At 45.9% G+C, this 23,656-nt stretch overlaps 5 protein-coding genes across 10 annotated transcripts; 1 reads left to right on the forward strand and 4 right to left on the reverse strand.

Annotated features, from left to right (window-relative positions):
* Window positions 1-1,436: 1,436 nt before the first annotated feature.
* On the reverse strand, window positions 1,437-2,420 carry LOC125507433 (mavicyanin-like). 6 transcript variants are annotated; one of them, XM_087524560.1, is made up of 3 exons: window positions 2,252-2,420; window positions 1,922-2,146; window positions 1,437-1,615 (listed from the first exon to the last, which is right to left on the reverse strand). In XM_087524560.1, the coding sequence occupies exons 1-3, from the start codon at window positions 2,418-2,420 to the stop codon at window positions 1,530-1,532; spliced, it is 480 nt and encodes a 159-aa protein (XP_087380686.1). In that variant the 3' UTR covers window positions 1,437-1,529. The 6 variants fall into 6 exon arrangements, with proteins under 6 accessions (XP_087380686.1, XP_087380685.1, XP_087380689.1 ...); XM_087524559.1 differs by having other exon boundaries at window positions 1,437-1,662; window positions 1,855-2,146; XM_087524563.1 differs by having other exon boundaries at window positions 1,530-1,567; window positions 1,898-2,146.
* A 2,659-nt stretch (window positions 2,421-5,079) lies between these two features.
* LOC125506095 (blue copper protein 1a-like) lies at window positions 5,080-5,928 on the reverse strand. Its single transcript, XM_048670970.2, has 2 exons — window positions 5,670-5,928; window positions 5,080-5,549 (listed from the first exon to the last, which is right to left on the reverse strand). Exons 1-2 carry the CDS (start codon window positions 5,845-5,847, stop codon window positions 5,224-5,226), a joined length of 504 nt encoding a protein of 167 aa, XP_048526927.1. The 5' UTR covers window positions 5,848-5,928; the 3' UTR covers window positions 5,080-5,223.
* A 5,256-nt stretch (window positions 5,929-11,184) lies between these two features.
* On the reverse strand, window positions 11,185-11,996 carry LOC147973158 (blue copper protein 1a-like). Its single transcript, XM_087524565.1, has 2 exons — window positions 11,743-11,996; window positions 11,185-11,642 (listed from the first exon to the last, which is right to left on the reverse strand). The coding sequence occupies exons 1-2, from the start codon at window positions 11,918-11,920 to the stop codon at window positions 11,323-11,325; spliced, it is 498 nt and encodes a 165-aa protein (XP_087380691.1). The 5' UTR covers window positions 11,921-11,996; the 3' UTR covers window positions 11,185-11,322.
* A 4,759-nt stretch (window positions 11,997-16,755) lies between these two features.
* On the forward strand, window positions 16,756-17,829 carry LOC147973159 (uncharacterized). The gene is made up of 2 exons (XM_087524566.1): window positions 16,756-17,385; window positions 17,493-17,829. The coding sequence occupies exon 1, from the start codon at window positions 17,053-17,055 to the stop codon at window positions 17,383-17,385; it is 333 nt and encodes a 110-aa protein (XP_087380692.1). The 5' UTR covers window positions 16,756-17,052; the 3' UTR covers window positions 17,493-17,829.
* Window positions 17,830-18,167: 338 nt separating this feature from the next.
* Window positions 18,168-22,311, reverse strand: LOC147973160 (25.3 kDa vesicle transport protein SEC22-1). Its single transcript, XM_087521943.1, has 6 exons — window positions 22,122-22,311; window positions 20,653-20,898; window positions 20,097-20,257; window positions 19,828-19,974; window positions 19,432-19,508; window positions 18,168-18,581 (listed from the first exon to the last, which is right to left on the reverse strand). The coding sequence occupies exons 2-6, from the start codon at window positions 20,838-20,840 to the stop codon at window positions 18,498-18,500; spliced, it is 657 nt and encodes a 218-aa protein (XP_087378069.1). The 5' UTR covers window positions 20,841-20,898; window positions 22,122-22,311; the 3' UTR covers window positions 18,168-18,497.
* Between the last annotated feature and the right edge of the window lie 1,345 nt (window positions 22,312-23,656).

The following is a 23,656-nucleotide window of genomic DNA, read 5'->3' on the forward strand; positions in this document are numbered from 1 at the left end:
GTACATCTAGCAACCATCGTCCACCTGCCATAAGAAGCGATAGATTCCGCACGAAAACCCCAGCAAGCAGCATGGGGAGTGCGGCACGTGTCACGTGTTAGGCGCTCCCGTGGGAGCACAGTTTTTTTTGAAGTTGCACGCGTTTTTTATTTTGGGGGATTTTTAGTTTTACTTGGTTGTCTTATGTTTCCTCAAAAAGAAAATTTATTTTTCTAATTTTCTCGTGTGAAGCACACCGTGTGAAAAACACAGGTGTGCTTCATAGTGAAGCACAAGTGTTCTTCCGTCCATAGATGTACTTTTACATGAATTGCATTGTGCTCGTCGAAAGTGAAAAAGCACAATTACGCTTCACGGTGAAGCACAACCGTGTTTCCCGAAAAATGGAAAGAAGCACAACTGTGATTCCGTGAGAAGCACAAGTGCACTTTCTGAAAGCTTCACGGTGAAACATAATCGTGTTTTCGTGTGAAATACACATGTGCTTTCTTAAAAGTGAAAAGCGTGTGTATACTTTAAGGTGAAGCATAGTTGTGCTTCCGTAAAAAAGGTGAAAAGCAAACTGTGCTTCCTTGCTTTTGGTTTTGCGTTGTTTTTTGTTCCTCTTTTTTGTTTTTGCTTTTTTCCGGTGTCTGGTCTTTTCTTGATTCAGTTTTTTTATTTCAGGTTTTTTTGGAAAAAAAGGTCTATACCTGTTAACATAGGGATAGGGTCTAGTTTCGAAGATCTCAACGTAAAAAACCCAATAGTAACAATGGTTCGTGATTTGGATATAGACACACGGTTATACCTGGCTATGGGCAGCCCGGCCCGGTCAGCCCGACCCAACCCGGCCCGAAAAAGCCCGACCCGGCCCGGCCCGACCTTGTCCATGGGCCGGGCTCGGGCCTAGGTTTTGAGCCCGAAGCCCGGGCTGGGCCGGGCCCGGGCCCGTCGATTTCGCCATTTAAGGAAGAGGCCCGGCCCGAGGCCCGAGGCCCGACGGGCTTTTAGTGTGATGGGCCAGGCTTGGGCCTGATTTTTAGGCCCGACGGCCGGGCCGAGCCGGGCTTGGGCCTGGGTTTTTTGCGTCGGGCTTTGGTTGGCCCGGACCGGCCCGAGGAATGGCCAGGTATACACACGGTTATATTTCTGTTATAAGACTCTTATATTTCTCTATAGTGGGAGTACAACTTTTTGCACTAGACTATTTTTTATCAACTTGCCCCCCCCCCCCCCCCCCCTCCCCCCGGAGAGTTTAGTTCATAGGCTGGTTAAACTGTGATGCGTACGTATAAACTTAATTTAGTTGAGTACAAAATGTGGTACACATGAATGTAAAACAACGAACATCTAAAAGGCCAATCGACTGCGTCTGGTTATTCTAAAAAGTAATCAATTGCTTGTGTTGGACAGCAGTCCAATTATTATGTGGGAATGGAGAAAAATTGCACGAACCGAACAGTGGGACGGATCACACCGTGCACGACGTGACTAGCAAAAGCACGAACAACATAGTCGGCACTTGGTACAGGGGCGCCGGCAGGTCATCACCACTTGGTAACAAAGGGCCGCCTGGACTTGTGAGCAGCCCAGGACTTCGCCGGTGCAGGGGCAAGCCAAGGAGCGTCGGCGGCGAGGATTGTATTGTGAGAAGACGAGGACGGTGCCGGCGCAGGGGCAAGCCAAGGAGCGTCGGCGGCGAGGATTGTATCGTGAGCAGACGAGGACGGTGCCGGTGCAGGGGCAAGCCAAGGAGCGTCGGCGGCGAGGATTGTATTGTGAGAAGACGAGGACGGTGCCGGTGCAGGGGCAAGCCAAGGCGCGTCGGCGGCGAGGACTGTATTGTAAGCAGACGAGGACGGTGCCGGTGCAGGGGCAAGCCAAGGAGCGTCGGCGGCGAGGATTGTATTGTGAGAAGACGAGGACGGTGCCGGCGCAGGGGCAAGCGAAGGCGCGTCGGCGGCGAGGATGGTAACGTTGAGCTTCATGCCCATAGCGCAGTGGCTGCCTACAGCGCAGACGAACCACCTCCGCCCGGCGCTGGCGAGTTGGACCTGATCGCTGCCGGAGTTCCAGGCGCCGAGGCCCTTGGCGCTGTTGCACGCCCTGAAGTCCGGCCCGCTCACCTCCACCACGTTATGGTTGGCCTTGTTGTACTTGAACACTGCAAGAGCGTGGCAACCCTTGGTCATGACATGATCAAGAAACTGAAAGATTTCGTGGGCAAACAGAGCATGAATCCGAAGGAGATGTGGAGTTGATTGAGCACCTAGTACGTCGCCGACCCTGAACTGGTTGCTCACGGACCAGGCGGTGTAGTCGAACCCGAGGGTCCACCCACTACCGTCACCTACGACGTGGACGGTGGCGGAGGCGAGCAAGGGGAGGAAGGCGATCGCCGTCGCCGCCGCCATGACAAGCATCGCCTTGGAAGCCATGGAGGATCGAGCACTGTAACTCAAACTGAAGCTACGTCTTTGGTTCCTTGTAGGTACAGTACTGAACTGTGCGATGGGTGTGAGGAGAACGAGTGCTAGGACATGGGTATATAGAGAGACGGATCTTGCCCGATTTCACGTACTACGTACGTACGTGCGGGAGAAATAGTCAAAACGGCATCGTGGGATCTCTGCATTGGAGCGACCAATGGAAGGAATGGATGCATCGATCGATAACAAAGCAGAGAAAGTTTAGTTTAGTCTGACGCGGTCTCTGGCTGGCTTCGTTTCCAGCTCTTTGTCCACCTGTGCTCTTGCTTGTGTACATGACGTGCCTGCCTGGTGCCGGCGTACACCGCCGCTCCCTACTCGATCGGCCGGAGCCGCACTACATGTTGAGTATAATCTCCGTTGTTATCATCTCTGTTTTTTCTTTACACAATAGCTAGACGTAAGTTGCGTGAATTTATAATTTGGGTCAGTCGAATTTCGAGTGAAGGAATTAACATCCAAAGAGATTGAAGGGGCTCGCCGGAGGAAAGGAAGGAGCTCGCCGGAGAAGCCTCTGGGTCTATCTTAGGGTGGCAGGAGACTCCATCATCTATCTTAGGGGTGTGGGGGTGGTGCAAGTTCGTCGAAAAAAACCTAACCATTGCCGAGGCTAGAGGGATGGTTGGGGGCAGCGGAAGCACGGTGGTGGGTGGCGGTTGAGGGGAGGGTGGGGGACGGCGAGGCTGGCACAGGAGCACCGCCGACCGCAGGCAGCAGTGGCTGGTGGTCCGGCCGGTGATCCGTCGGGGCAGTTGAGGAATAAGCCGTTGGGTGGTTGAAAGAAGGCCGAGAGGCTGAAAAGAGGATCCGGCTGTTCATTTTGCATCCGGCGGCTGGAAATAAACGACTAACCCAATTTAAGTTTCCAGCCGACTTACACCTAGCCGACTTACACCTAGCCATTCCCTTTTCTTTAAAAAACTGAGACCAAATGTCTCAATCCATTAATTGTGATAATAATATTTGTTTAATTGATGAAAAGAAAACAGACCAGAACTATTGCATAATGTGAACAACAGTGCATCACCGTCTGCCTTGGCTACACATCCAAGAGGACTCAACACCAACGAAGGGAGAAGAGCCATCAAGGTTGTTTGTAACTGTTCGTCATTACTTTTCTCTGCGCAAATGACTCCTACTCCATTACAGCAACAACAAAGTCATCACCGCAACAATTGCACCTCATCGTCGTTGTTACTTCTCTCCACGCAAATGGACTGTAACTCCATATTACCGCAACAACAAAATCATCACCGCAACAATTGTATATATGGGAGCGTGCGTGACTTTCCTAACGATGTCATACCCCGTGATGGTAGGATCAGGCCCAACTGGGCGTTTTAGACTAAACCATTCCTTGAAACCATGTAAGTATCACTTGATTGCACTGTTGAAGTTGATGTATGATTTTTTTCCTACAAATCAAATATATGTACTTCCAATGCGATAACATCTTATTATTTCTCGTTATTGGCCTATATAATGTATGGTTTCAATATTATACATTGGAAACTTATTAGTTTTCATTTCACACAAGATTTCCAAATGCAGACGGTCAAGAGTGTCAACATACATTATAGCAAACTGAAAAGCATGCTAAGTCACTCATAAAAAGATCAACCATTTTTGTAACCTATTACACACTCTCCACCCCAAATCAGGGCATAATTTCTTTGTGAGGCAGCCTAAATATCATAGCCCTTGCATACATTGGAGGCATGTCATGCACAACTCTCAGGCCACCCCTTAGTAAAACATTTATGAAATGATGATAAATTGTCATGCCAACGTCGTTTATCTTGATTATCGTAAGTCAGAAAAATGCAACGACACAAGTTCACATAATAAAAACTTGTTTCTGAGTGGCATCTTAAGCTACCATACATATTTAGAGCGAAATCTATCATGTATCTCCAATGGCTGAGCGCTTACACTCGACACTGAATGTACCCATCTTATTTGAGTGAGATCTATCATGTATCTCCAATGTTCCCGTGATAGGGTGATTTTGTTGACTCTAAGCACAGTCTCATGCCAATTCGTCAAATGTTGTCTCATTGTGGTTTGTGGAAAATAGACACTGAAACTACTCTTGATGAGAAGTTGTGCTTATTTTAATTGAGAAGTGGAAATATGCCTGAGTATATAGATATATGGTTAGCTATGCAGAGGCCTGGTGTATACATATGGTACCTGTATCCACTTGATGCTTTATTTTGAGTCAATAAAATTCACCCTTTATCGAAAATATAGATATATGGTTGTTTCTTAATATTTTATTCTGATTGTCTTCAAGATATTTTGTATGCACATATTTGATTGAATGACTATGAATATTAATTATAGTGTTCTTTACACGATAGACACAATAGTTGAATAAGGGAACCAGAGCAAGTAGTATTCTCTATCTTGATTGTCCATAAGGAAACAGCTAATGCCATATGGCATTGTCTGAATAGCACATCCTTCTTGTTCGAACGTTTCTCGTCCGGCATTTCATATCCTAAGGCAATTGCATACAAAGGCGGACAATATCTTAAGATCACTGACTAACTTCATTAATAACCAAATGAAACAAATCTTTGATTGAAGAAAATTTCGAGGGGCACAAACACAAATTCACAACAATGTACTACCATCAAGAATAACAGCACACACACAACACACGAAACAACTCTCTCGATCGCTCATATAAAAAAAATTGATCGGCTATATGTAAAGAGGATAAAATGGGACTGTGCCACCGTGGGCCCTAGAGCACGAGCACGGCCATGGCGAGCGCGGTGACCACGGCGGCTGCCTCACCGAAGCGCGCCTGCAGCTTGCCAGCAGGGTTGGTCGGGGGCGGGGCTGGCTGGGGAGTCGGCGGGGCGGTCTCGAGGATGGTGATCTTGAGCTTCATGCCGTTCTCGCAGTGCTGGTCGACGCCGCAGAAGAACCACTTGCGTCCGGCCTTGTCGAGCGTGACCCGGTCCTCGCCGGTGGCCAAGACGACGGCGTTGGCCGGCTGGTTGCACTTGAGGAAGTCCGGCCCGCCCACCTCCACCACATTGTGGGCGGCGCTGCTGTACTTGAACACTGCAATATAGGTAACACGAGAGCGCGCGGCGAGCAGTTTAATTTCCGACGAAAACCAAGACAGAGAGCGTGGCGAGATGCATGCGCGGCGCGTGGTTGGATTAATGGTTGTGTGGTTACCTAGCGTGTCGCCGAGGACGAACTGCTTGGTCTCGGCCCAGGCGGTGTAGTTGAAGTTGAGGGTCCAGCCCTTGTCGTCGCCGACCATGTGCTCCGTGGCGACGGCGAGCCCCGGGAGGAAGGCCACTGCGAGGGCGGCCGCGGCGACCACGGCGACGAGCATCTGCTTGGACGCCATCGGTCACTGACTGAGTAAGCAGCAAAGCTAGCGAGATGGCTGGCTTGTGGCTAAAGGGGGAGGGTCCTGTGATGGGATGGATGCAGGTCGATCGTGTGTTGTGCTTCTAGCTCTGGCCTTGCATGTATATATAGGGAGTGGCAGAGCAGTACAGTACGTATGTACACGTACAGTACGTAGTTATCACCGTTGCCACTCGAACGCGTCTTCTTGTCTTTGACCGGGGCAGAGGCAGCAGCTGGCCAATGGCGGCAATGGTGTGGCTACGGGAGTTGAATGCGTCCGTGTGGCGCCAAATGTAGAATTGCCTTGGTATCACCGGAAGAACACAGGGATACGCAGCATCAGTGTCACAGATGCTAATTTTTTGGTACTCCAGTGTAAAAGAAAAGACGTGCTCTTGATTTGACACATGTTATTCGTGTAGTTGGGCATTTGAGCCGGCCAGGTTCGTCGTCCATGTTAAGAAGATCCTCCAATTTCCTCCCCGTGCCAGAAGAACAACATCGCAAAGACTAACCGGCACTACAGGAAAAAAAAATGTTGCCTAGTCCTTGACAAATGACCCTCACAGCGTGTTTGGTTCGATGAAATTAGAGATGGAGAATAGGAGTTGAGGGGTGAGGAGATTAAAACTCCACTGTTTGATTAGAGGGAATGGGAGTTTAAATGGGAAGGGGAATGAGAGTTGAGGAAGCCAATTCCCACCGATTTCTTCTCGGGGGGGGGGGGGGGGGGGGGGGGAGGGGGGGTATCCTGTTAATTCGTCAGCAGAGTTTTATCCCACGTCAATTCCCACCATATACCCAACAAGGGAATGAAGTAAAATTCTACTTCCCATGACTAATCCCTCCATAAACACCCATGTGCAAACTTCCATTCCCCTACCCGAGTGTTTACCAAACAGGCTCTGAGTTTATGTTCGTATTCCGATCGGGTATACGCCAAGTGCGCATGGTCGAGTGCACATTCAGCGTAGCTTTTGCCGAGGTGAATTTAGCCTTCGCCGAGTGGTTTGCACACTCGGCTTTAAAGCTTTTTCCTCCAGTGCAGATTCGCCTAACAAAAACATTTTTCCAATCGAGAAAGAAGTACAAGAGTAGTTCGAGTAGCAAGGAAGCTTTGTTCAAGATGTTCCCTATGAAGGCGCCAGGCCCCCGACAGCGTCCCTGCGCATTTTTCCTCAAAAGAACTAGGGCGTGTGTGGTGATGAGGTCGCTAAGGTAGTCTTAACTATTCATCATTTTAATTCTTTAGATGTCGAATCCAACCCCATTTTTTCAATTCCGGACAAGCAGCTTGTGCAACACAATGTTTAAGATCATACCAAAACTACACACTTATCAATTGTGTAGGATTTTGCCGAAGATAGAAGATAATCTTGCTTGATCAGCATGCGTCTGTCCCATGAAGACTTATCACTGACAATGTAAGAGTAGCATCTGAGTGTTTGCATTTTATGATGAGATGTAGAAGTAAGAAAAATTTGCACTGCCCTTTCAAGGTTGATACAATGAAAACTTATACCCATGTGAAGTGGAATTATTTGGAGTCTGTTATCTAGAAGATGGGTTTTGTGCAGAGTTGGATGACAAAAATTATGAAGCGTGTTTCGGGAGTGTCTTTCTAGTGTACTTTAATGAAAGGAAGTTAGAATAATCCAGGCCATCACAAGCATAAGACAAGAAGACCCTATTTCACCTTAACTATTTTTATTAGCAGCCGAGGGGTTGTCATGTTTACTGCAAGCAAGGTCCACTTACGAGAATGTAAGACTGGTAGTTGTTGCACCCTCTCATTCATGTTGTAAACCACCTCCTCTTTGCTAGTGACAGCCTTCTCGTGTTCAGAGCAAATGAGGGAGGTGCAACCGTTATAAAGGATATGATCCAGGCATATTGTGATGCTTCGGGCAGCGGGTCAACTTATCAAAATTGAGCGTTTTCTTTGGGAAAAGGTGCCTAGATTTTTTTCAACTATATATTCCTTGTTGTGGGTAAGGAACTACTCATAGATTTTGTTATCCAAGCAATACCAACATATTCCATGATATGTGTCTTGTTATCCTGAGGGTTATGCCAACAAATTGATGTGGTGCGCTATAAATTTTGTTGGGGAAGTAAGGATGGAGAGAGAGAAAACTGCGGGGGTTTATTGAGGGTTATGACCATGCCTAAATATATGGGAGGATTGGGTTTCTGAGATACACAACTTTTAATCTCGCAATGCTAGAAAAATAATCATCGAGGACACATCAGGATCCAAACTCTTTGAGTGCTAGACTATTGAATGCATCATACCTTCCATATTGTGATCTTCTACACACAAAGATTGGTAACCATCCATCTCAAGTGTGGATGGCGATATGCGAAGGCACTTCTGTTTTGGAGCAAGGTCTTATCCGTCGTGTTGGGAACGGGAGAATGATGAGTAGTTTTTACACTCGTTTAAATCAGATATTTTCATAGTTTATGTGTTTATGACTTCAACTTGCGCGTACTAATGAATGCAAAGATGTGCAAATCTCCTTTAATCTAGTCCTCGTAGATACGGAAGATTTTAGGTGAAAATCAAGTCATGTATGGATGCACAGAAGGAAGGATAATTTCCATAGAATTTGGCACGCTACATAGGAAATAGAAGAGAAGGCGACCCATGGCGCTCGTACCGACAGTCATACTACGTGACGCTGCCTCCGTGAAGCAGTGGCGGAGCCAGGAATTTGCTCCTGGGTATTCATTGCAAATTTGTTTTTGTAATTCAATAGAAACTGGCAGTGATGTCCGATTTTTTTTTTGTAAATGCAATAGAAAGTGGCGGAGCCAGATTTTTTTTCCAATGCAATAGAAAACAAACACAAATGTCCGAAATGATGCAAATTCTTACATTACAAGAACATAAGAAAAAAAATCAGATACATTCCAGAATTTCATCAAAGTTGCAATCAGTAGCTGATGCACACACGTACAAAGCCTGACAATGAACTATCCAGCAAAGCTCCAAGTGGTCACATTCAATAGCACTTTTGGAGTTTTGGTCTTGCCAATAAATAATTTCTTGGTTTTTTTTTCTTTTGAAAATAGAACAATACACAGCTGCATTGCATGCAGTAAGCTTGCTGGACAATATATTCTTATAACAGTAAAATCTCCTGCTCTTAAAGTTGTTTGCATAGTTGATATGTCTGAAAATTTCTAAATGATTACTTGATCATAATTTTTATTTTAATAGTTGGCAGATGGAAAGGATTCATGAACCATCAACATAATGCCAGAATTATACTATTACTATGGCTGATTCTTGACCTTTCTATTCCGTTCTAAATCAGAGGATAAATTTAAGGCTGCGTTCTGTTCGGAGGATTTATGGAGGAAAAGTACAGGAATAAAGAAACAGAGGAAAGATTCCCTGATGCAGCGTTCGGTCTGCAGGGATGAAGTACTAGAATTCCATAGGAAAGTTTATGTAGCCTGCAGTTTCACGGGAAACCAAACATCCAGTGCGAGCTTTTTTTCTGCACGGAGTCCTGAGGTGAGGCTGACGAAAAGCAAGTTGAGACCCACACCATGAGAGGCTTCAGTCTTGCATGGCAATAATTTAGGATGTGAAGGGATCCACGTCCTTGTTTTCATTTCCTTTGTACCGAACGCTCCAGATATTTTTACTTTCGTTGTCTCTAGTTTCATAGGTTTCAACTGTTACTTCAACCCGATTCCTACAAAGCTTTTTATTCCTTTGTTTTCTATACATCCATTCCGAACGAAGCCTAACTGGGCGGATGGATCTCGTGGAGCTTTTGCAATGGCGGGTGCCGAGAGCAGAGCTGCGGAGGGCAGTGACCTGGGACCGGCGGAGGCCAGAGGGCCGGACCCGGAGTGGCAGTTCGCGGACTTGCTTGCTTGCCGCGCCGCCGCCACCACTTTCCTGCAGGTGCCATCCACCGCCGCCTCGGCCGGCTGCAGCCTGCAGGCAGCTAGGTCGTGGGGAGCAGAGGAGAATAGATGATGCGTACTGGACTGGAGTCGGCCAGTTTGAGGCCTTGAGTTCTTGCGTGAGCTGGACCTGGACATATGTCGAGTGGGCTTTGGCTATTTCAGTCTATATATGTATATGTAATTTTTTTGGCCCCAAAATCATTGGTATTCCATGGAATACCCCTGGCTCCGCCATTGCCGTGAAGCCATTTAAACAACTTTCATCAAAGGGCTCAAACCTAATTCTCAACAGAGAGCCTCGGGACCCTATTCAATTGTATGCAGTGTATAAAGGAGAAGGAAGTCCCCTGAAAGGCACCAACCTTCATTCGCCTTCACCAGATGCCACACAAGCTTCATCAACCTCTCTTCCCATATCCATATCCATAGCCATGTCCATCACCATAGCCACCATCTCCTTTAGATAATTTACTTGTGATCAATATTCTATCGCGATCAGCGACACTATAAGACTAGCAAGCATCCATCTCCACGTACACAATTATACAATGTAATTTGCTTGTGATTCGATCGTGATCTGTGGGTAATCCCTCGAGCTAAGGGCTGCGGAGTAGACTCGTAGCTTGTGTATGTGGAGCACGGGATCCTAGGACTCACCAGTACCCGAGGCACAGAATATTGGTACAAGGAGAGGCAATGAGCAGTGAGAGTGGAAGAAGACAACAAAGACCGGTGCCTCCTCGGAATGGGATTTTACAATCACTTTTATTTGTATAAACCCAGAAATCTCTCACTTTGGTTAGAGTAAAACCTAATGATTGCCATTTCTGGAAGGATTCAATGAGGGTGAAAGATGCATTCCTCCAATTTGTGTAAGTTTAGGCCAGTTCTTTTTGGGTAGGACAATTGGCGGACACATGCCATTCTATTTGCAATAAGCCTTTTTTAAAGTTATATGTTTGTAACTTTGATCAAGGAAACATATATGTACATATAAAATACTAAATGCATATCACGTGCCTCCCCTCAAAAGAAGTTTAGGATTCTCTGCCTCCCGCCGGCCAAACGAAACTAAGGCCCTGTTTGGTTCTTAAGTCCTAGGACTTTTTTTAGTCCCAACTTATAAGTCTCAAGTCCCTAAAAAGTCCCTACATGTTTGGTTCCTGAGACTTATAAGTCTCTATAAGATCATATTACAACTATAAGTCCCTATAAGTCCCTCCTTGAAAGTCTTATTTTATAAGTCTCAAATGACCACTTTAAGTCCCTTTTAGTCCCTCTGTTTGGTTTAGATGGGACTTATAGGGACTTATTTAAGTCCCTAGACCAATAAATCCCTGGAAACAAACATCCTCTAATATTTTACTAGAAAAGTGGAACATATCTTTGATCGAATAAAATTTGAGGGGCACAAATGCACAAGGTTGTAACATAAAAAATAACAGCACGATCGACCGCGCACAAAAACCAACACACAACGCAACACTCTCGATCGCTGAGCTAGCTATGTGTAAAGAGGATGGAGTTGGACTGTGGTGGCCTAGAGCACGAGCATGGCCATGGCGAGCGCAGTGACCGCGGCCGCTGCCTCACCGAAGCGCGCCTGCAGCTTGCCAGCAGGGTTGGTCGGGGCTGGCTGGGGAGTCGGCGCGGCGGTCTCGAGGATGGTGATCTTGAGCTTCATGCCGTCCTCGCAGTGCTGCCCGACGCCGCAGAAGAACCACTTGCGTCCGGCCTTGTCGAGCGTGACCCGGTCCTCGCCGGTGGTCAAGATGACGGCGTTGGCCGGCTGGCTACACTTGAGGAAGTCCGGCCCGCCCACCTCCACCACATTGTGGGCGGGGCTGTTGTACTTGAACACTGCGATCGATATAGTTCGCATGAAATTAGTTTCGCGTCCCAAAGAAAATGGAGCGATCAAGCGTACGCGTGGCCCGAAAGGATTAATGGAGGTATGTACCTAGCGTGTCGCCGACGACGAACTGCTTGGTCTCGGCCCAGGCCGAGTAGTTGAAATTGAGGGTCCAGCCCTTGTCGTCGCCGACCATGTGCTCCGTGGCGACGGCGAGCCCCGGGAGGAAGGCCACGGCCAGGGTGGCCGCGGCGACCACGGCGACGAGCATCTGCTTGGACGCCATCGATCACTGACTGAGTAAGCAGCAAAGCTAGCGAGATGACTGGCTTGTTGCTAAAGGGGAAGGGTCCTGTGGTGGTATGGATGCAGCTCGTGTGTTGTGCTGCTAGCTCTGGCTTTGCATGTATATATAGGGACAGAGCTGAGTAATCAGGTTAGTACGTAGGAGTATTATGTATACGTCATAATCACCGTCGGCACCCGAGCCCGTCTTGTCCCTGACCGGAGGCAGCGGCAGCAGCTGGCCAATGGCGGCAATGGTATGGCTATTCGTCCGTGTGGCGCCAAATGTGATTTGTGTCGCATTGCCTTGGTTTCATCGGAACAGAGGATACGCTGCAGCATGCATGACATAGATGCTAATTGTTTTGTCGTGTAAAACGAAATTTTGTCCTCCACGGGCTGTTTCGCTTTCATGTGTGAGAGAGAGAGAGGGGTCTTGATCTGACACATGTTATCAGCTTAGTTTCCCGGGACAAAAAACTATTCTAGTTGGGCCGGCCAGGTCCGTCGGTGATGTGATAGTATGATCATCCTCCCCGTGGCCGAAGAACAACTAATGGCATTGCTAATGCAAATTATTAAGTTTATGATAAATAAATTAACGCATTAAGCAAGATGACATAATGTAGACAAAGTAATACCAATTAGTATGATCGAACCCCCTCGTTTTATCCTTAATGGCAACAGTGCAAATACGTGCATTTGCCCCTCCTGTCATAGGGAAAGATCATCGCAAGATTGAAACCTACTACAAAGCACATCTCTTGCTGAAGATAAATCAATCTAACTTTGCCAAGATGGATAGATAGGAGAGAAATACAAAGCTATAAAATTACGCGGCAAATAGATCTCAAGAGACTCAAATAGTTTCAATGAATAATCTGATTGTAATCATAAATCATCGAATCCCAACAAACACACCCCAAACGATTGCATCGGATTGATCTCAGAGGAGATAATTGTATTCAAGATCAAGAGAGAGAGAGAGAGAGAGAGAGAGAGATCTAGCTACTACTATGAACCTGTTGGTCCTGAAGGAACTACTTACGCTCATCATGGAGTACCGGGACATGGCTCCATATGGGATCTCTTCCGAACAGAGGCTTGCGGCGGAGGAAGAGTTGTTTCGGGTCTCGCTCCGAGGGTTTTAGAATATATGGGAATTTATAGGCTGGAAATTAGGGCAAACGGAGCTACGACGGGCCCACAAGACAGGGGGCGCACCACCCCCGGGCATGCCACCCTGGCTTGTGGGGTCATAGATCATCTTGTCCTCCCCTGAAGCTTCTAGGGTATCTTGTTGTCCAAAAAAATCGTCGTAAAGTCTTATCGTGTTTGGACTTCTGTAGGTATAGTTTTTCGCGAAACAAAAAACAAGCAATCTTTCCTTGGCATTACAGAATGATTTCGTGATTCGGCGGTCTTCACTTCCAAGGAATCATCACTGGCCCAATTCCATTCAGCATTCAAGACTTTCTACAATTTTAGATGGGCAACTCAACAGACTCTCTGAATTCTCTATGGGTATGTATGAGTGGTGGTGTCACCACTCCGGTATAATTGCAATGTCTTTGTTGAAGTGTTGGTAGAATTTCTTCTTCAAAAAGTTGTTACCATGGAGAAAAAGTATTTGAGATGTAAATTTTAGTTTTAGCAGTTACTTAGTCTACTTTTGGGGGTCTTTGATCATAAGAATTTTACATCTAATGGTTTTCACATTTGAATAAAGTTTAAAGGTTTCCTTAAAAGAAAAAAGGACTTGTTCCATTAGTGGTTATAGTTGTCTGGTCTTGAGTCTCGTAATTGTTTGGAAGGTGTGGTGGAAAAGATTATACCCAATAATTGCAGGCAACAAGAAGAGGACAGGATGATCCATGCTTCACCATTCATTGGTCACAAATAATCATTCATATGAATTTCATCTGGACTTTGCAAGAAATGCAAAGTGTCCCATCAATAATTGGGAAGGATTACAATTCTTGTCCTCGCAGAACCGATCTTCGGATATGTTCACTTATAGTGCGTCTCGGTGCTTTTGCTTGTATGATTTTTAGAGATCGAATCTATCCTTGGCACCACGGTGAAGATCTTGTAGGACAACCGTCTGCACTTCCAGGGGATCATCACCGGCCCAAGTCCATTCATCGCTCAAGACTTTCCATATTTTAGATGGTCAACTCATGGGCTCATTAAAATCTCTATCAATAATCAAGTTCATGCAATTGTATAGGTGGTGGCGTTGCCACTCCGGTCTAATTGTAGTGTCATTGTTGAAGCATTGATAGAATTTATTCTTTAAAAAATTATTACCACGAAGAAGACGTATCTTAGAGATTTCGATGTAACTTTTAGTTTCAGTAATTACTTGGTCTACTTTTGGGGGTCTTTGATCATAAGCACTATACAAGTAATGTTTGTCGCATTTGAATAAAGTTACATGGTTTTCTCAAAAGAAAAAAATACTAGTTTCATTAGTGGTTACTTGCCTCATCTAGAATCTTGACATTGCTTGGAAGGTGTGGTGGAAGAGATTATACGCAATAATTGCAGGCAACAAGAAAAGGATGGTAAGATCGATGCTGCACCATTCAACGATCACGAATAATCATTCGCGTGAATAATCTGCACTTTGCAAGAAATGGAAAGAATCCCACCAATAACTGGGAAGGATTTAAAGTTCTTGTTCTTGCAGAACCAGTTTTTTGGGATCGGTTGATTTTTTGTTAGTGCGTCTCGGTGCTTTTGCTAGTATTGTGTTCTTGTAGAGTTGGAATCTTTCCTTGGGTAAAAATATTGTGATTCGATAGTCTGCACTTCAAGGGGGTCATCACCGGCCCAAGTCCATTCATCTTTCAGGACTTCCCATCATTTTAGATGGGCAACTCAAGGGACTCTTTGAAATCTCTATCGATAATCAAGTTCATGTGCAGATGTATGTGTGCTGGCGTTGTCGCTCCGACCAAATTTCAATGTCTTTTCTGAGGTGTTGGTAGAATTTCTTCTTTAATAAATTATTACCATGGAGAAGATGTATGTGATAAATTCATTGTATTTTTTAGTTTTAGTAGTTACTTTGTCCACTTTTTGGATCTTTGATCATAAGCTTTGTACCTTTAATGATTGTCGCAATTAAACAAAGTTACAGGGTTTTCTCAAAAGAAAAGAAAAAAAACTAGTTCCATTAGTGGTTAGTTTCCTGATCTTGAGTCTCGTCGTGTCTGGAAGGTGTAGTGGAAGAAATTATACCCAATAATTGCAGGCGACAAGAAGAGGACGAGATGATTGATGCTTCACCTTTCACGGATCTCCAATAATCATTTGTACGAATTTCATCTGGACATTGCAAGAAATTCAAAAAGGATTTAGAGTTCTTGTCCTCGCAGAACCGATCTTTCGGATATGTTCCTTTTTTGTTAGTGCGTCTCACTGTTTTTGTTGTTACATTTTTTTTAGAGTTGGAATCTTTCCTTAGCGCTAAGGCGAAGATCTTATGCTTCAACATCTACACTCCCAAGTCCATTCATCGATTAAATATTTCCATCTTTTTAGATGGGCTACTCAAGGGGCTCTCTGAAATCTCTATCGGTAATCAATTTCGTGCAAATGTAGGATTGGTGGCTTCGCCACTCCTGTCTAATCTAAGTGTATTTGTTGAAGCGTTGGTCGAATTTCGTCTTTTAAAAATTATTACCACGAAGAAGACGTATCTAAGAGATTTCATTGTAATTATTAGTTTTACCAGTTACTTTGTCTATGTTTTTGGGTCTTTGATCATAAGCATTGAACCTTTAATGGTTGTTGCATTTGAACAACGTTACGGGGTTTTCTCAAAAGAAAAGAAAACTAGTTCCATTAGTGGTTAGTTGCCTGATCTTGAGTCTCGTCGTGTTTGGAATGTGTGGTGGAAGATATTATACCCAATAATTGCAGGCAACAAGAGGATGAGATGGTCGATGCTTCACCATTCACCGATCACCAACAATCATTCGTACGAATTTCATCTGGACTTTGCAATAAATGGAAGGAATCTCATCAATAATTGGAAAAGATTTAGAGTTCTTGCCCTTGTAGAACTGATCTTTCGGATCTGTTAGACTTCTTGTTAGTGCACCTTGGTGTTTTTGCTGGTATGGTCTTTCCTTGACACTACGGCGAAGATTGTGGTTTGACAGTCTGCACTTTCAGGCAGTGGCGAATCTTGGATGAAAATGAAGGGCTGGCTCAACTTCTCAGTACAAGGGTTGGAACGGGTAAACAGCAGGCTAGACACTAGACAGTGGGCTGAGATGGGCTAGGAACTAGTAGTAAATTTTCGTTTTCCAATTTCAGAGGGCAGGCTTGAGCCTGTTGAAGCATGCCCAGTAGAATCGCCACTGCTTTCAGGGGATCATCACCAGCCCAGGTGCATTCATTGCTCAAAACTTTCCATCTCTTTAGATGGGCAAGCCAAGGAGCTCACCTGGAATCTGTATCGGTAGTCAAGTTCATGCAAATGTAAGAGCGGTAACGCCGCCGCTCCGGTCTGATTGCAATATCTTAGTTGAAGCCTTGGTAGAATTTCATCTTTCAACAAGTTATTAGCACGGAGAAGAGGTGTCCGAAAGATTTCATTGCAATTTTTAGTTTTAACAACTACCTTGTCTACTTTTTTGAATCTTTGATCATAACCATTGGACCGGCAATGGTTGTCGCATTTTAATAAGTTATTAGAGTACATGGTTTTCTTAAAAAAAAGACTTGTTCCATCAGTACTAGTTAGCTGCCCAATCTTGAGTCTCGCCATTGTTTGTTTGGAAGGTACGGTGGAAGAAATAATGCCCAATAATTGCAGGCAACGGGAAGAGGACGGGATGATGGATGCTGCACCGTCCGCCGATCGCCAATAATCAGTCGTACTGCCAATTCCATGGGGAGTTTGCAGGAAACGGAAAGAATCGCGTCGATAATGGGGACGGATTTCGTGTCCGTGCGTCGTCGCTGTCAGGCAAGGCACGCCAAGCCCGCAAGTGAAAAGGGGGAGCGTCCGCCCTTCCCTTCCCTTCCCCGCACCCACCCCAACCAAAGCCCACTTCTTTGCCCCCACTTGGCCTTCTTCTCCTTCCCCGCGAGGCGACCGACGCGGAGGGTAGGAGGATGTGCGAGGGGCGGCGCCCCGGGCACGCGAGCCGGCCGCCGTGGGCGCTGGCGGCGGAGCTGCGGCGGAGGGAGGCCGCGGCGGACGCGCGGCTGGCGGCGGCGCGGGCGCGGCTGGCCGAGGCGCTGGCGGAGCTGGAGCGGGCGCGGGCGCGCGCCGCCGAGCTGCAGCGCCGCCTGGAGGAGAACTACGGCAAGCGGCGCCGGCTCAAGCGGGTGGTGGCCGCCACCCGCTCCCGGATCCACGACACCCACGCGCTCCTCCAGGACCACCAGGACCCGCCGCCGCCGCCGCAGCAGCAGCTCCCCGCCGAATCCGATCCCACCTCCTAGGTAGGCCTGGCCCTCTTCCTCGATTAAGCCCTCGTCGTGATCAACCGATTGATCGAAGCGTAAACAGTATCTGACATCGTCCTCTCCTCTTGATTCGTCGTCCGCAGAGAGGGAGTCGCGGCAGGGTGATGTGAAGTCCTGCTCTGAAGACCGATCGGATCGGCAGGCTGCGAGCCTACACAGCTACTGATTTCATTCCCCTTTCTTCATCTTTTTTTCGCGTCGGAAGCTAGCTAGTAGCCTAGTAGCTAGCCTCTGCAACATACGGGCGGGGCGAATGTTCCATGGGACATCAATCAGAAAAAGGCTTGTCATGTCATTCGCGTCGCATACAGTGACTGAAATGAATCGGAAGTTAGCACCTGGCAGGGACTCACTCTGTAATACACTAGTAGTAATAATCATGTCTTCAGTGACTGCACGCATACATGTGCCGAAATCTTCAGCTCCTGTCGTGTCAAACATATATGCTACCGTCACGAAACCCTGTTATGTCATTCACTTGGGCGCGCTGAAAGGAGCCCGCATTCCTTTTAGATGAGTTGCCCGCGATTGCAAGGAAAGAATCATCAGACGCAACGCTCACCAATGACTGTAGCATTCCTTGCAGCTGCCGTCGCAGGCCAGGCTCAATAATCTCCACATACCCAATGGTATAGAGAAGATCATGCTGAGATAAGACAAGACCAATGCTAGAGTGTACCATGCATATTATGCTGTCCAACTTTCATCGTCGCACACAAGAATGCTGTCGAACATGGCACATTATGCAGTCAAGGGCGGGAGCAATGGAGTACTGTATAGTTTCATCAGCCTGAATTCTTACATGAGTTGACACAACAAAATATAAATCGATCCCGATATCGAAAACTCGACTCTACAGAGCTCTTGTATGTACGGTTCCCAGGGTTCACAAAATCAAGTCCGCCATATGGTCTATACTACAACCAACGAATTCATTCACTTGAATAGCTGCTTGTAACGAGGTGTAAAGGTGGCTTCAAACTACTCGCTTGAACGGGCAGATACGGGATACAAGTCATCGAAGCATCGCTTGATCCAGAATTTCTTTCTCCAGTGTTATAACAGGCCAGCTTCCTTGTTTAGTGGAATCACCATATCTTGTTCTTGGCCCAGAACAGTATTATTACAACCCCAATCACAATGGCAACGGGAGCATACTTCCGAATGAAGGCCTGAAACCAAGAAGCAGCACGATTCACATAAAAGTCAAAACACTAAACATAATACTCCCTCCGTTCCTAAATATTTGTCTTTCTAGAGATTTCAACAAGTGACTACATACGGAGCAAAATGAGTGAATCTACACTCTAAAATATGTCTATATACATCCGTATGTGGTAGTCCATTTGAAATCACCAAAAAGACAAATATTTAGGAACGGAGGGAGTACATGATTGCAATTTTTTTAGAAATACAGAGATCATGATGCAAATTGGGGGCTAAAAATAAATGTGGATAACGAAGCTAATAAAGTGTCACCTCAGTTCCCAATTATAAGACATTTTGGATATTTCAATATAGACTACATACAGACTGAAATGAGTGAACACACTAGAACACGTCTATATACATCTGATTCAGGAAAAGTTAGAACATCTTGTAATTCGAAACGGAGGGAGTAATCATTAAGACTTCCATCAAGGACACAAAGTCATGACAGACACTGCAACTGCAAATACTTGCCTTATAAAAATTTATCAGATTTACCTTATAAAAATTTATCAGATTTACCTAGGTAGTAAGAATCGAGAAATGCCATTTTGCTAACACAGGGTATGCCTGTGAACTGTCAACCTAATAACAACAGATGTGTTGGAAGCATATAAACTTACTCTAGTCAACCAAAAATTAGAGAGTATTTTTCGTCCATGGAACATACATTTTTTTGATGCTTCAAGGGCAAAACTCAGGCTGATGAAATTGATAATTATGTGATATTCCTGACTACTATGGAGAAAATGCTCAAATTCATTTGAACTAACAAATGATCAAAACAGCATATGCATTCAGCACATAGATTACCTGGCGATTGAGATCCTTTGCCTTATCAGCATAGATTCTCGTGTCAGATGTCAACCTACTTGACATTTCAGTAACCTCTGCAAAAATAGAAACACGGAATAGTAAACAGTTACTTGCCAATTTCAAACCTTCCAATGCACTGGAATGAGGTGAAAAGGGAGATATGGGAAGCATCTTGTAGAACGCAAAAAAATACAGAGTGCACCAGAAGTAAAGCTAAGGAAATAATAATATAGTATGAAGCTTTTTAAGACAAGTAGTAATTAAGGCCTATTAGAAGGATAACTCCTGGATAATAAATTTGATGTAATTAATCCATGATACAAACATCTACCCGTTTCTCATGCCAGGGAGAGTCTATGAAGCAGTACAAGCAAGAGAGATTTCCGGACTTACGATCTAGCTTTTCACCAACACCAAGAACTTCTTGAACATTGCGAGTCATGATTTGATGCACCTCATAGAGCTCATCGTTCAATTTCGCAATGTTCCTCTGGGTTCTGGTATCCAAATACAGTTTCTTAGTCTTCTGTATGTATGTATCTAAATAGAAAGAAACATAGGTTATCAAACAGTAGAACTTGAGACTGAGAGGGTGAGTGAGAACTTTGAGAGGGTTTATGAAAATGATGCTTGCAAGTGAAGTAGAAATTTAAAAATCATACCGAACTTAATGAAAGCGTAAGGCCTTGCAGCAGTTTCAATTTGACTCCCATTGACTCTCTCGAATTCATTTTTCAGATCTTCCAAGTACTGGAATGCAAGTTTCTTTGGATAAGAACGGTCACACATTGTTAGATAGCATACTCGGCCTTCAATGATGTAACTGCATATCTGATTAAGGTGGAACAAGAACATACCACAACAAATGTAAAAAAAATCAATACATGCTAAAAATATATGTATAATATCATAGAAGCCTCTAATAAAAAAACTTAGCAAAGGTAGATGACCTTGCACACAAATAGCAAGAACAGTATGACTAGTATACCAGAAATATCAAGACCGGGTATCGTATCAGTGTCGCTGCTTGTTTAAATGTAGTCCATGATTAGTCAACAAATATTGTCAACAAAACAATACAGATTCTGGCTAGCGAAAGCATGCAGAGTATGTACGAATCTGAATATATATAATATATGTCATTGCATGTCTAAATATAATACCTAGGATCAAGCATCTTCCTCGAACAGAAAATAGACTACAATTAACAAAGGATACTGGAAAAAGTATGATCCAGTCTCAATTGACATCCGTGAGGCTTCATGTTGCCCCTTTGACAAGTTCTTGAAAAGAAGTTTAGCTTGCTGCTTGTAGAAATCAGAATCCTTCTGATCCCGCCCGTCATCCAGCCCTTCTGCCAGCGGAAGGCCATCGGTGACACGTGCTATCATTGTCAGCTTCACCATTTTGCGAAGAACACCAGAAACCACTACAAACTATATAGTTGATAGCCAATAAAGGCACCTGCAAGGCAAAGCAGTGAATGAGTGCTTCAGTCGTAGTCCAGCTTCAGCTTTTGATTCGATATACATTAAGCACAGCACATATCAAAATTTCTAGTCAATTAATAAACAAAGTGTGGCCAACAATCAAGTAATCCATGTCATTTGACAGTAGCAATCCTAATGGAACAACTTGTTCATCATTCAAATTCACAAAAGGAATCACTAGCAAGGTGCTTCTAACTTGATTAACAAGTATTTAATGGCAACTAAAAATGGCATATACAAGAAATTCAAATACCGTATGATTTAAATTCTACAAAGTTTGCATCAGAATGCTAGACATATTCATATAACTAACAAAACTGACAAACACAACCCATTTGTGTATCCCCTAAGAAAATCAAACGCCTGCTAAATTACTTAGTTCACAACACATATTTCATTAGTTACATAAAGTTCGAAGGTGCAGCCGGAACATTACCAAGCTAAAGTACTCAGTTCACGTACAACACATCTTCATTAGTAGCATGGGTTTAAAAAGTGAAGGTGCAACACCATTACTTAAGAGCCATACAGAGAAAAGGAACCATGCATAAACCCACTCCTGCTTTGAGTACCCAAAGCATTAGATACGGCCGATCACACGGACCTATCATATGATGAACTATGCAAATGATCCACAATCCCCATGCATAAATGCACAACTGACAGACTGCCAATCTGTTCAACACACAACTCCACGTGCCGGTATGTTTTCAAAATGAAAACTCATTACAATTGTCCTGCATAAATCTACATCACAACAACAATACAAATACACCCATCCACCTCCGATCACTCAATCAAACAGCCCACGTAGTAGCCCGAGGACTAGCTAGCTTGCCCGCCCAACCAAGCTCAACAGCAGGCACAATTTCCCCTCGAGCACGATTCGAGTCACTGCCAGCAAACTGCTAAACCAGAACACGCGATTAAACCACTACGATTGGGATAAGAAACGTCGTGATCCCCCGCAATTGGGCGCGAAGCTGTCTGTCACGCGGCCCGATCCACCCACTCGGCTTCGTCGCCAGCCAAGCAGCAAATCGTCCTAGGAGCAACCGGTAGATCGAACCCCGGACTCCGGAGGGGACGAGATCCCGCCAGATCTACCGGGCGGATCTGGACGAGCTAGATCAGAGGCCGGCACGAGACGCCTGGGCCAGGAGTAGAGGGGACGGGGGAGGGGGGGGGGGGGCGTACGGTGGGAAGAGAGCGCGGCAGCTGGAGACGCGGCGGCCGTCTCCGTGGGAGTAGATCGCCGGGGTCGCCGGAGGGAGGGTTTGGCGGGGCTGCTGGCTCGGCTTCGCGTGTCGGTTGGGAGATTGGCCGGGGCGGAGGCGGAGGGGGATACCACGGGTCTCCGACCCAGAATGTTCTTATTTTTCTTTTGGAAAAAACTCTGGACCAGTTGGCGGAAAATGACGGTGTCCGGTCTGTGCACGTACAGCCTAACTTCTTTTTTCCGCGGCAGGTACAGCCTATCAACGGCCAGGTAAGCCCAGTACATTTCGAGGCCCGTGTTCTCTAGCCAACTTTTTTTCCAGTGGCGGACCCAGGAATTAAAGTTAGCCGGGGCGAATATTTACGGTCTAAAAAAATTTCGATACAAATACAACTCTATTCAATCAAAACTCATAACATTCAACAAAAAAAATATAAAACATGTCTTAAACACTAGTAAACTAACATATCGTGTGCAATCGAAAGATTTTTTCAAGATCAAATGGTAAAAAAATCAGTGTCCTGCTGCCAGTCTACTGTTCCTATCCAACTAACATGTCCAGTACTGAACATATCAAAGGAGACTAGAAGAACTGAAGAGGATACATGCTGATGATGCTTGTTCTTGGAATCATGTGGTCGCTTCCGGTTGGTTGACCTGACTGTACCATCCGTTGCCACCGCCAGAACCAAAGCTAGAGCCCCAGCCTCAGCTTCAGCTTCTTCAGCAGCTAGCCAAGCTGCCTCTTCATCGGAAATTTCAGAATCCATCAATGCAGGCGGCAGACAGTGAGACAAGAGACAACAGCAGCACGGAGCAGCGGGGCGTGGCGCCGCGGCGGTACCGCACGGAGTGGCGAAGGAGCGGCGGGAACGTCCAACACTGGCGGAGGTCGCGAGGCATCGGCGTGTCGGGTGTCGACGGAGGCGCGGAGCAGCGTGAGGCGGCGTCAGGCGGCGGTGCAGTACCGCTGCAGTGGCTAGGTCGTAAGGGGAATTGGGGAACGACTAGGATCGATTGGGGATTTTTTTGTTTGACGAGCAGACCTGTCGATTGGGCATTTGGGCCTGTAGTAACGTCTAACGCAGCCCAGTTCTGCATTCGAGCCCAAATCTCGTCCTCCCTCAAACTGCTCACGTACCCCTTGGATTGGCTAGAGTCATGCGTAAACAGAGAACAACGCCAATGTCGCCGCCACCACCATGAATCGCTCGCCGGAGGAAACGAGGAGGAAGAATATGTAACGGGGGTTCAATTTTTCGCCACCGGCGACCCGGGGCGGCCGCCCCAGCTCGCGCCAATGGTGGGTCCGCCAATTTTTCCCATCGAAGTTCCATTCCCATCTGGCGAGAGCCGGCCGCCGACTCCCCGCCATGGCAAAGCCCTAAACCGCAGACCTCGCCGGTGGCGGGCTTCTTGATTGGCCGCCTAAGAACTCACGCAGCCGTGAGGATCGCAGAAACTCAGGCCTCTTTTGATTCATAGGATTAGAAAATCATAGAAAAGTCATAGA

This window comes from Triticum urartu, chromosome 5A, assembly GCF_056163025.1.
Source record: "Triticum urartu cultivar PI428250 chromosome 5A, HENAU_Tu73, whole genome shotgun sequence".
NCBI classification, from domain to species: domain Eukaryota; kingdom Viridiplantae; phylum Streptophyta; class Magnoliopsida; order Poales; family Poaceae; genus Triticum; species Triticum urartu.

Coding starts and splice junctions, on each gene's coding strand:
- LOC125506095 (XM_048670970.2), bottom strand. CDS start 5,847: ATGGCGTCCAAGCAGATGCTCGTCGCCGTGGTCGCCGCGGCCGCCCTC. Junction 5,550..5,669: donor CGTCCTCGGCGACACGCTAG/GTAACCACACAA, acceptor CCTATATTGCAG/TGTTCAAGTACAGCAGCGCC.
- LOC147973160 (XM_087521943.1), bottom strand. CDS start 20,840: ATGGTGAAGCTGACAATGATAGCACGTGTCACCGATGGCCTTCCGCTG. Junction 19,975..20,096: donor TTACGCTTTCATTAAGTTCG/GTATGATTTTTA, acceptor CTTTCTATTTAG/ATACATACATACAGAAGACT. Junction 18,582..19,431: donor CAAAGGATCTCAATCGCCAG/GTAATCTATGTG, acceptor TCTTGGTTTCAG/GCCTTCATTCGGAAGTATGC.
- LOC147973158 (XM_087524565.1), bottom strand. CDS start 11,920: ATGGCGTCCAAGCAGATGCTCGTCGCCGTGGTCGCCGCGGCCACCCTG. Junction 11,643..11,742: donor CGTCGTCGGCGACACGCTAG/GTACATACCTCC, acceptor TATCGATCGCAG/TGTTCAAGTACAACAGCCCC.
- LOC147973159 (XM_087524566.1), top strand. CDS start 17,053: ATGTGCGAGGGGCGGCGCCCCGGGCACGCGAGCCGGCCGCCGTGGGCG.
- LOC125507433 (XM_087524559.1), bottom strand. CDS start 2,420: ATGGCTTCCAAGGCGATGCTTGTCATGGCGGCGGCGACGGCGATCGCC. Junction 2,147..2,251: donor CAGGGTCGGCGACGTACTAG/GTGCTCAATCAA, acceptor ACGCTCTTGCAG/TGTTCAAGTACAACAAGGCC. Junction 1,663..1,854: donor GACGCTCCTTGGCTTGCCCC/TGCACCGGCACC, acceptor CGCTCCTTGGCT/TGCCCCTGCGCCGGCACCGT.